Source organism: Leptonotus elevatus, chromosome 7, assembly GCF_054856555.1.
Source record: "Leptonotus elevatus isolate MCC_2025b chromosome 7, RoL_Lele_1.0, whole genome shotgun sequence".
Lineage (NCBI taxonomy): Eukaryota > Metazoa > Chordata > Actinopteri > Syngnathiformes > Syngnathidae > Leptonotus > Leptonotus elevatus.
In genome coordinates this window covers 11,787,077-11,799,252 of record NC_141245.1, presented here as the reverse complement: position 1 = coordinate 11,799,252, position 12,176 = coordinate 11,787,077, and the positions used below count along the sequence as shown (strand labels likewise).

The 12,176-nt window shown below is 38.9% G+C and overlaps 1 protein-coding gene across 4 annotated transcripts in view; it reads left to right on the top strand.

The window, feature by feature from the left end:
• Nucleotides 1-11,192, top strand: part of limk1a (LIM domain kinase 1a) — a 44,315-nt gene extending 33,123 nt beyond the window's left edge. For all 4 annotated transcript variants that reach the window (XM_086081057.1, XM_086081058.1, XM_086081059.1 and 1 more), the window contains 13 exons: nt 32-141; nt 979-1,194; nt 2,015-2,120; nt 2,471-2,691; nt 2,965-3,151; nt 3,438-3,524; nt 5,296-5,427; nt 5,528-5,587; nt 5,813-5,878; nt 6,081-6,249; nt 6,444-6,499; nt 7,014-7,171; nt 8,569-11,192. In XM_086081057.1, coding sequence (XP_085937183.1) covers nt 32-141; nt 979-1,194; nt 2,015-2,120; nt 2,471-2,691; nt 2,965-3,151; nt 3,438-3,524; nt 5,296-5,427; nt 5,528-5,587; nt 5,813-5,878; nt 6,081-6,249; nt 6,444-6,499; nt 7,014-7,171; nt 8,569-8,737 — 1,737 coding nt within the window. In that variant the 3' untranslated portion in view covers nt 8,738-11,192. The remainder of the gene's footprint in view (nt 1-31; nt 142-978; nt 1,195-2,014; nt 2,121-2,470; nt 2,692-2,964; nt 3,152-3,437; nt 3,525-5,295; nt 5,428-5,527; nt 5,588-5,812; nt 5,879-6,080; nt 6,250-6,443; nt 6,500-7,013; nt 7,172-8,568) is intronic.
• The last annotated feature ends 984 nt before the right edge of the window (nt 11,193-12,176 follow it).

The following is a 12,176-nucleotide window of genomic DNA, read 5'->3' as shown; positions in this document are numbered from 1 at the left end:
TAATGTTGAATTTTGTTATCTCTTATCACAGGTCGCAGGGGAGCAAAAGTATCACCCAGAGTGCTTCACCTGTCTGAATTGCAGGACGTTCATCGGCGATGGCGACACATACGCTCTGGTGGAGCGATCCAAACTCTACTGGTGAGCACTGGCTTTTGAAACGTGTTTATTATCCAATTTATTGATTCAATGGAAACAAGTCCAGTTGAATATATTATTATAACTATTGTTAGTTGCAGACATAACTGCATCTCATTAAATTGTACAAGCGGTCATTCTGGCTGAAAAAGTCTTACAATGCAGCTCATGGTGTGGTTAGTGGCTGCCTTCCTAAAGTGCCCCAGAATTTATTTTAGCTACTGCTATTACAAACTGAAAAAAAAAAGGGGGAAAAAAGTCTGTGAGCCTTTTGAAGTGCACCCAAAACCACATATAACAAGCAGTCGACCAAAGAGGAATGAAATTTAATTTTTCATGAGCTGTAAAATTACAGCTTGAGCGCACTCTTTTTAATCACACTCAAATCAGGACGAGTTCCAAAGGTTTTCTGATGCCACATGATATCTTGAAATCCATTCAAGATGCTGGCCAAACTTCTTTTTAAGAGTTTACGGTGCTTAGTGGTGTTTGGAAACACAAAACCAATCTGCAAGAGTCATCTGGACACTGTTTGGATGCGGCAGTTAATTGGACTTGCAGTTTGACCAAATTTGTTATAGTAAATAATTTCAGTATGTGTGTCAAATTGTGCTTACTGTTTGGTTGGTTAGCTAGCTCTGGTTAAAACAAACAAAAAAACACATTGGCCTACACACACTCGACACAAGTCACAGTATCAACCAGTGTTCGGAAGAGGAAGTGAACAAAAAGGTGTGGTGTTCTGTACATTCCAAATGAAACTCCCTGATGTTTTTAGTAACGGAGTCAATCATGATTAAGAATTCTGTATCTTACAATGTTTCTCCGCCCTCCCACCAGTGGTCACTGTTACTACGAGACCATCGTCACCCCCGTGTCGCTGCCGGACTCGCCATGCTCGCGGATCCCTCACACGGTCACGCTGGTGTCCATCCCCGCCTCCGCTGAGGGCAACAATGGTCGCCGGGGGAGGGGCTTCTCCGTGGCGATCGACCAGCCGCTCAGCCCGAATGAAGACTGCAGTCCTGAACTCGGACGCACCGTCAGGGTCTCTCAGTGAGTCTACAAGGTTATGTTTTTAAATAGATGCTTTTGACTCATTGAGCCATTTTCAATAATAAGAAGATGTTATTTTGTCTATAATTAATGTAATAACGTCATTATTTTTCATGAACAATTAATACCTTTAAAAACTCATTTTTCCACCTCCCGTTGACTGAAGATGACATCACATGCGCTGAGGAAATAGGTAATAACCAATCATGGCTCAGTTTGCTGACTAAACCCAGAAAAAACGATTTCCTCAGCACATGTGATGTCATCTTCAGTCGTCAACAAGTGGAAAAATGTGTTTTTAAAGATTTTAAAGTGTAAGTCAACCTTAAACATTTCTTCACAACAATATGTTATATGTGATCTCACTGGTCTAAACATGACATTCTGATTAATTATAAAATTTGTGGAATATGAGTTATGAAGCAAAATCCAGAGGGCAGCCATTTTGCCACCTGCTGTTGACTGAAGATGACATCAATGTTACTCAGGATTCCAGCAACGACCAATCACAGCTCACCTGTTTTCTAAAGCTGCGCTGTGATTGGTTGTTACATGAGACCCGAGCAACGTTAATGTCATCTACAGTCGACAGCAAGTGGCAAAATGGCCGCTCCTTGAGATGGATAAAAACGGCTGGATATTTACCAGAATACCATATTACGACTAGTGATTATTGTCAAAATAAATAATAATAATTAGGTTGACTTGCCCTTTAACATGAAAAATAATGAAGTTATCAAATTAATTTACTGCAGAAAATTGCTCAGAAGAAGTATTAGAAGCTACGTTTCAGCCCAAATACTATTTGTCCTCTCCAAAGGGTGGATGCTGACTGCATCAGTCCAGATGTCAAAAATTCCATCCACGTGGGAGACAGGATCCTAGAAATCAATGGGACGCCCATTCACAACGTTCCTCTGGATGAGGTATTCACCACACAGCCCACAAAACTATTTATTAACTTGTACGCCACTTACGGATTCATAGTTGTTCGTCTGCCGCATGCGTGGCACAATTTTGTGAGTCGAACACACATGCATCTGATGTGCCTCTAATAGTACTTGGAATTTCATCATTGGTTAAAAAAAATTATAATGTCATCTACTTAGATTTATTGGGAGCAATACCTTGAGCTCACTACAAAAACTACAAATGATCAAGTCAGCAGAGAGGCAGACAACAAGGAATCACTTTCATCATATTGCATTACAATTTTGTCACCTATCGACAATTCTGTTGCAATGTTGGACTGACCTTTCAGCGTGATTTTCCTCAGATCGACCTGCTCATTCAGGAGACGAGTCGGCTGCTCCAGCTCACCATCGAACACGACCCTCACAGTCGGGTGCAAGAGGGGAGCACTTCAGAGATTGCGGAGCAGGTGGATGGCCTGCTGTCCCCCCCACTGTCTGCGGGGCCCAGCCCCATTTTGCCCATCCTGCCTATCACACAATCCCCCATCCCTGACATGAGCAACCTGAAATCACGCCTCGTCACGTAAGATGTTATTAACTTCATTTTTGGACTCCCATTTCTTTAATTAAAATAATAAAAATATTTAAAATATATAAATAAAAAAATAATAAAAATAAGACTACATTTCCTCTTGAAGGTATCAATTTTCACATTGTTTGCCACTCACATTTTTTCAAGAATTTTCAATACCGCTTTTGTGTTAGCTCTCATTATTTGTGCCTAATGTACTTTACCAGCCTTCCTAAAAAATGGCAAATGTCCATGATAAAAATTTTTTTTAATGAACTTCTCCAGGCGGAGCTATAGCATCGATAAGTCGCCCAGCTCCAGCAAAGCTGCGTCCCCCATCTCTCCGAGGAAAGACATCAATCGCTCCGAGTCACTTCGAGTCGTATCGAACCGGACACACCGCATCTTTCGCCCCTCTGACCTCATCCACGGTGAAGTGCTTGGGAAGGGCTGCTTCGGACAGGCCATCAAGGTACATTTGATGCTATTACATTTAAATGGAGCACTTCTATGTTTGTGGTGCGATTTACAATCATACCGGCCAAGTCCAGAAGGTGGCAGCATTGTGATATGGCAAAATATTGGGAAGCATCGTTGGTAGTGGTTAGCATGTTTGCTTCATAATTGAGAGGTCCTAGGTTCGAATCTGAGCAGCAGATTTGAGTGTGAACAGTTGCAACCCCAATAAGCACAAGCAGTATAGAGAACTGATGGCTTGGCCCATGCTGAGGATTAAATCATGTTGCTCTTGACTCCAGGTGACTCACAGGGAGACAGGAGAGGTGATGGTTATGAAAGAGCTGATTCGCTTCGATGATGAGACGCAAAGAACATTCCTGAAAGAGGTGAGCAGATGTGATGATGTTTGTCTTCACCTCGAGGGTGTCATTGCACAAAGGCCGGATCAAGTGAAATGGGTTTTACTCAAAGGCGCTTGGTCATAAGGCCCAGCCACCCTGTTGACAGTGGGTGGTGTTCTCTGAGGTCTACATGTTAATGGGGATGGTTTAGTGCCAAAGAACATAGGATGGAACCTCCTAGAAAAATATCCTGAAGTGCTTGACCAGGAGGAAGTAGGCTTCTAGGATGCTGTGTCATCACAATTTTTCATTGGAGATAGAGAAAAGGATACTACTGCCACCTAGAGGCAACAATAGGACTTACATTGATGTCGACCTTTATGAATTGAAACTGATTTTTAATGCGTCATTTTGGCCAATAAAATAGTGATTTATTCATGTGTAACTACCAGGGTTGTGATAGTTTTGGAATTTTTCATTTTAGTTTTAATTTCGTTTTGAGTTTTGTTTTTTAAATTTAATTAATTTGAATTAGTTTTCAGGGTGGTTCTGTTAGTTTTTATTAGTTTTAGTTATTTTATAAATGCTTATTTTTTGTTTAGTTTTAGTTAGTTTCGGTATTAGTTAGATTTTTTTTTTTAAGTGTGTATTACTTGTGCGCAATATTTAAAAAACACCATCCGAGCAATGTCATCTGAAGGTGCTTTTCTATTGGCTGCTGCTAGATGAAATCACTTTTGTGTGACACACTTTCAAAAGTCCTTATTCTGGTTAATATCAAAATAAATCATCCCCAAAGGCTCATGCATTAAATTGATTACCAAAGACTAAAATTTTTGCTATAATTATAGTTAGTTTTAGTTAGTTTTGTAAACATAAAATGTAGTTTCAGTTAGTTTTCGTTTTTTTAAAAAGCATTTTCGTTTTTGTTTTATTTCGTTAACGAATTCGTTTTTTGAGTTTTTGTTTTTTCGTAACATTGGTAACTACAGGTCAAATCTAGGTCTTAGGTAACCAAAATACGGGTACAATAAAGCCATACTCTCTGAGTTTTGAGAGGACTATTTGTAGAAAATGATATAAATATTTCTCATTCAGTTGTTGTTTTTTTGTTCACGGCTATACAAGCTACTTAAATGGGAAGTCACCCCAAAAATGTTCTTTAAAGTAATCCTAACCCCCACTTGTCTAAAAATGTCATCCTGATTAATATTGCATTTGTGAATTGAGTTAAACTGCAAATTCCAGCTGTTTCAATCTGTCTAAGGGGGCGGCCATTTTGCTACTTGTCGACTGAAAAGACATCACAGTTGCTACGACTGACCTATTTTTTAAGTTGAGGCGTGATTGGTTGTTACCTGAGACCTGAGCAACTGTGATGTAATTTTCAGTTAACTAGTGGCAAAATGGCCGCCCCTTGAGATGGAAAAAAAACTGTTGGAATATCACAATTCCGTGTTTACACTAGTGGGGGCGCATGAGACACATTATTGTAAAGAACATTTTTTGGGTTGATTTCCACTTTTTTTCAATTGGAAAAACAGTCCCTGCAAGGTTGTGAGTAAGCACCATTTGTTGGGTTTACTATTAATACAAATTGAGTCTTAATTTTATAAGCGATATTAAAAAGATCAAGAATTGAAGAGGCTACAAAAACAAAACAAGAAATGGTACATATAAATTAAGAGAGCTTCACTCATCATGCCATGACATGTTTGGGACGCACCCCTAAAATTGACACAGAACACTGCTTACTATACATGACAAGACCTCTGAATTCATTGCTGTTGACTGACAAGTCGTACTGTCTCATCAGGTGAAGGTCATGCGTTGCTTGGATCACCCCAACGTGCTCAAATTCATTGGCGTCCTCTACAAAGACAAGCGACTGAACTTCATAGCAGAGTACATAAAGGGTGGCACCTTAAGGGAAATCATCAAGAAAATGGTGCGGAGATTTTGGGTGTCTGCTTCCCGTCGTTTTTCAGGATAGTCAGTCCAAAATGAAGGTTCACCTGCAACATCTAACAGTGAATTTCCTCTCCCAGGATAACAACTACCCTTGGAACCAGAGAGTCAGTTTTGCCAAGGACATCACTGCTGGAATGGTGAGTTGTACAACCGTATCAACACTTCATGAATTCCATCAGGATTAGTTCATTGTTGTGTATTTGGCTTGCCATTAGCGCAATGATCAATGTCACGCATGACTTGAATTCCTGCTGTCACAATGTTGGCCTCGTGAAGTCAAACAAGGCACTTTTGTTCCCTTGCTGGAGTTTTTTTTTTTTCGACTAACACTACAAATGTTTGTTTTCTTGTCTGTCATGTAGTCGTATCTGCATTCCATGAACATCATCCACCGAGACCTGAACTCCCACAACTGTCTTGTTCGGGAGGTAAGCATTTTTTTGTGGTTTCAAGAACATGTTTTTTTTGTTTTCTTTGCTTATTCAACACATCGGGTCTGCCGCTTGCAAAAAGTTCAAATTCAAGCAGCAAATTACATCTTAATATGCTGCTATTTCCATTTTTTTTATTATCTAACCCTCTAATGGTAGTGAATACTGACTTAAGGACAATTTTTGTGTGTTTGTGAAGAACAACACAGTGGTGGTGGCAGACTTTGGCTTGGCACGGCTGATGGTAGACGACAAACACGAGGAGAAGTTTTCGCAGGGTAAACTGGCGGGTTTGAAGAGGCCTGATCGCAGGAAGCGGTACACGGTGGTGGGGAACCCTTACTGGATGGCTCCTGAAATGATCCACGGTATGAATGAGGAGAAATGCATATGCGTCTTATTAGGGCCACTACTCTTCTCATTAAATTTGTTTATTATTATTATTATTATTATTATTATTATTATTAATAAAATTATTGTTTTTGTTATTATTATTTTTATCATTATTATTATTATTATTATTATTCAAACGTAACCTCTTTTTGTTCTTCCTTCTTCCTAGGAAAGAGTTACGACGAGAGGGTGGACATCTTCTCGTTCGGTATCATGCTATGCGAGGTGAGAGAGGCGAGCATGATAGTCATGGTGTAATATGGAAATTCCCGTCTAACTCGGCACGTAGTTCCAGTGTTGTGTAATTGACATTTAAAGAGTCACACCAATCAATATGTGCAAAATGTGGTCCCAATAATCTGGGCAACCTCACAAAATGTAGCTAATGCTTATTTGGTCACCATTCAGTCATGTTTGAGGAAACCTTTTTCCAAACTTCCAAAGAAGTGAAAACTATCTGCTGATGCTTTTGTCCCTGGCCACACTCCATTAACCTAATCTGGCCACAGTTAAATTGCTCAAAGGCTCAAGAATACGACTTTTCCAGAAGGGGACACTATTACAGTGAGAACGGTGCAAGCTAAAAGTTGTTTTATGTGGTTACTGGCAGAAAGGCAAACTGCAGTTCTGGTCTGCTGGAAACAATCCGCTTTGGTCTGGAGGTTTTATGTGCTCTCAGCTATAAAAGGGCAGAATTCCCATAGTTTCTGCTCACTCTTGTTTTTATGTGTCCTTTCAGATCATCGGCAGGGTCAACGCTGACCCCGACTACCTCCCCAGGGCGGTGGACTTCGGATTGAATGTGTCGGGCTTCCTTGAGCACTACTGTCCTCCCGATTGTCCCACGGCCTTCTTCCCAATCGCTGCTGTGTGCTGTGACCTCGACGCTGATAAACGGTCAGATGTCACATGTTAAGAGACAGTCGGGGGCGGAGTTGCGTGGTGGTCAGGGCCACCCCTGGTCAAACTACAATGACCCGCAGTTGAGCAGGGGTGGGCAAACTTTAGGCTAATAAAGAGATGCAATCATATCCTTCATATCTTTGTTTTAGGTCAACTGTCCTTTTAATGCATACACTAACTACATTCTAAAAAGAGAATTGTTGAACCAATTTAGGAATAAACAGAGAACTGGTGACCAACTTAACACATTCACTCGCAGCCATTTTCACTGAAGCAACCCCCTTCGCTCCCGGCTGTTTTACTGGATTTTGACTGATTTTACAAGGCCCACAGAATATTGTGTTCTATTGCTATAAACGCATGGAACCTACCAAAAGAAAAGGGAAAGGGAAAAAAGTATATTTCTATCTCGCATCAATTAACATTAGAATATAGTTCAAGTTTCATCATTATTCACGAATCTGTTTAAAACAGTGGGGAGGGGGGATTTTTGCAACATGGCCCTGGTTGATCTCCTATACTCTGCTGCCACCTGTTGGTCTTTTTTGTAATAACTACCATTACTTCAAGCATCCTCTTCAATTCAGAGGCTGCATCAAAACCTTCTGTATGCTCTAGCATAAAACAATACATTTCAATGTTAGTTAATAAAATTGCTTCAAATGGTAACACTCGATTGAATTAGGTTAATGCAAAGTGATATATTATTATTAACACATTTGCTCCCAAAAATGTATAAATACATTATATTTTAAATATTACCATTTGATTGCATTTGATGCAGCCTCTGAACTGAAAAGAATGCTTGAAGCAATGGTAGTTATTACAAAAACGGCCAGCAGGTGGCTGCAGAGTATAAGAGATCAACCAGGGCCATGTTGCAAAAAAGGCTATTTTACCCAGTGTTTTAAACAGATTTGTGAATAATGATAAAACTTAGCTATATTATATTGTTAATTGCTGAAAAACAGAAACAGATAGAAATATGCTTTTTTTTCAAGATGAAAGAAGAGACTATAATCTTTCTATTTGTAGGTTCCATGTTTATATAGCAGTAGAACACAATATTCTGTGGGCCTTGCAAAATCAGTCAAAATCCAGTAAAACAGCTGGGAGCGAAGGGGGTTGCTTCAGTGAAAATGGCTTGGAGTGAATGAGTTAAGTTAATCCAAAGTGAATATTAAAAGTAGAATTATCAGCTCATTGAACTTAATATATTCACTTTGGGTAAAATGTATTCAATAGCGTGTTACCACCTAAAGCAATTTTATTAAGTTTGTCAACAATTCTCTGTTTAATCTTAAATTGGTTCAACAATTCTCTTTTTTAGAGTGTACATTCTTTAAAAATGGCTTGAGATTGGTATCTAACTGTTCCTTTTAAATCTATAGCCCGGCTTTCTCTAAACTGGAGGAATGGTTGGGGAATCTGAAGATGCACCTGGACATGGGCCTGCCACTCGTGTCTGAAGTGGAACAGCTGCACGGGGCCTTCTGGGAGAACAACAGCATCACTCGGTCCGAGAACGGCCTGCACGTCCACCCTGAACAGCCCGAGTAAATAAAACTGGACGGGACAGAAGAGGGTCCAAGTGACTCAACCCTGCGAAGTCCGAATCATGTATTGCAACTCTCGGCACGATGCAATACGTGCAGCCTGGCTCAGGCCTCGCGAGTAGACTCAGGGGGACAAACGTGCTTTTTGAAAAGCCACTTGTTGAAGAGGCGCGCACGTAGTCAAAGTCCAGTGGAGAGACTTGCCACTATGACAGCTGCATTTTGCTGCACATGATGCTTAAATCGAGCATTACTTATGACACGAGCATCCACCTTCAAACCATAACTCCACTCTTGTATAATGTAGATTTACATTTGCAATTACTAGCTAAAGCAGCTAAACAATAAGGCATGAAACAATTCTTCCAAGTTTGGATCTCTACAGAAAACATTGTGCGCGTGTTTTTAGTAGAGTGTCGTGTTTGTCACAAAACAAATCAAGCTGAATTTGAAAACGTCTCTATCGCTGACTAGAGAGTGCATACCTGTCCATTTAGGTTTTCATTCTTTTTCATCATGTCCCCAAACTGTTAATGCTGGTTGTGTAGCACTGATTTAACTGTGAGGTACATGCAACACACACACACACACACACACACACACACACACACACACACACACACACACACACACACACATGATTATGGCTAAAATGTGTTAGTCCTCCCTGGTAATGTGCTATCTTCAGTATTCCAATGTGCACTAGTGTACATAAGCGGCAACATTGTAAATGTGTTAAATATTGTAAATGTAAAGACATATTTTCTATACGTATTTGCGTCATTGCCATATTTTTATTGGCTGGCCTGACAATTATGGAGATTGAAAGATTTTGACTGCAGTTTACGGGGGTCAGCATTTGATAGATGATTAATTGTTACATCGCTGTCCTCCATTTCATCTCATGAGGTGTTCCAATGTGTAATCCGCTTTCTGGTTGACTGCTCCTACAAAGCTTTTACCTTCCCATTTGGAATATGATTAAAACACTCTTGAAATGCTAGAATAGCTATGTATACTGTATACAGTATAACTTTATATTGGTCATCTTAATAGTAGCAGATACTGGCTCGTAGTGTATGTCCACCTACTGTATGTTTACATGTACATTCTGTCTGTAAATATCACTTTACACATTACACATCTGTCTATGTCCATTGCAGTAACGTGCACAATGGCTTCCACTAAATTTCTCACTTGCACCTTTTAAATCTCTTGGCTGTAAACTAAAAAAAATTTAAAAATATTGCTGGCTTACAAGCTGCATGGTACAATTGCTATAGTTGGTCTGCCTTCTAAGCCTGAATATTGTGACGTTAAATAACATTTTTGAATAGATATTAAACATAACAGCATCTGTTTTTATATATATGGAAACCACTGAAATCTTTTGTATAGATTTTCATTTGCACTATATTAACCAAATGGCTGGTTTAAGCCATGTTTGTTTTTATTTCCTTCTTTGGGCTACTTGTGATATTAAGGAAATAATGTTGGTTCAGGTGGTTGAGCCTTTTAAAATGTTACATCAGGAAAATCCATCCTCTTGTAATCCAACTGGGCTTGATTAGTAAAATGATACATTTGACACATTTTGAACATCATCTGTGGTGACAATTTAGTTTGCGATCGACATTTTCAAGACACAAGCTTGTCCAGTTTGAAAGCTCCAGAGGATAGTTTTCCTGTTCGCTTCACCGAGGATATGATGTCCCAACTCTGCTTGCTGCCTTGCTCAGTGGTCCTTTGTCAACCATGTTGCGTGTAGTGTCTGATGGCTTGGCCGATTTCTTCAACTTTCACCTCATCACTCCTTTGGCTCAGGGCCGTCATGTCGTCCTGGTGTTCGTTCACCATGAAGTCAATTCAGAACACGGTAATAGACGTAAAGAGCATGTGATCACTATATAGTCTGCTATTCAATATTGCTAATTCACAGCAAACCATTCCGCGGTGATGTGTTACCAATGTACATGTTACAATCTGTAATTCCTGTGTGAGCATGTTGATGATGTCTCGGTGAGGACGATGTGATGATCAATTAGAATGTCGCCGCAGCACTTCTTTGCAAAGGATCGATACCTCTGATCAATGCTGTGCCTTTGTTGTAAGCTAGCCTTGCCAACGACTTGAAAAATGACCTGATTTCCTGATTACTCTTTTTTTGTACCATACGTGCAAGCCTGATTTCAGTGGACTGAATATCATAGCTGATACTGTTTGTATACGATTTTCTTCTTGTCCTTGGCTTATATTTATATTTTCCTGAGCTTCACTCTCAGTTTTGATATTTTAATATTATACTTCTTTTGTTGTCTTATTTAAGTTTTACACAAGCTGTGAAAACAATTCTGCACTTTAAATCCTGAACGTGAGCATTCGGACTCTTGAGACGAATGTTATTTTTTTCTTTTTACTCTTTGTCACGGCTGAAAATAAATTGTTGCTCCTTAAAGAAACGAGTCTGCTCATTTATGACATCAGCATCCATTTTTTTAATACCACTTAGCCTTTTATTTATATTTTGGGTAGAAGGTCAACATAACGAACAGTTATAGTTGGTGCAGGGGTCACCAACATGTTGCCCGCGGGCCTGTTAGCATTAATGTTACATAGTGATTGTCTAATGTTGTAGAAATTATAATTTGAAAATGTAAATACTGGCAGAGTTTATAGAAATAGTGTTGGATATTATGTTTATTTGTTGATTATTGTGAGAACTCACATGTTTAGTGTGTTCACAAATTAAATCTTCATTTTTTTAAATTAATAATCACATATTAAGATACGTACCCAAGAAGTACCTCTTAGTTTCCAAAAGGTTAGTGAAACCTGAGTTAGTGTGTGTACATTATACAAGTCGAGGGGGGGAACAGAATAACACACAGACTAGTCGTGCTTCCCTTCAGCCACAAGATGTCACTATCTAAAAAGTCTTGATTGAGTATAGAATCTATATCTATTCTATAGATGTTTGATCGAACTAATGGCCTTTGAGATAAATTAAACTAATCAATTTTTTATGTAAAAGATGCACAATTATTTAATCAGAATTAATTTGCATGTTTATGTTCTTCAGATTTAATCATAATTAACCAGTTAATAATTAAAGTCAGTTTATTCCAGTATTTCTTTTCTTTTCATTTTGAATAAATAATTTAACTAATACTTGCAATTTATATAAACTCCCACATTTCAGAACTGTTTGTGAGGCTGTCGTTCTAACCACTAAAAAACAAAAAAAAAATTTTTAATAGACTGTAAGAGGAAAAAAGCAAGCTAAATTAATGTGAAAAAATAATAAAGGACCCTCGATAATATAGCTAACTCAGTGACTCAAGATATTTATACTCATTAAAAAAAATTGCAGAACACACACACACACACACACACAAATGGTGGACATTGCTCTCCAATACTATTCAGTTCAAATGTTTGTTTGT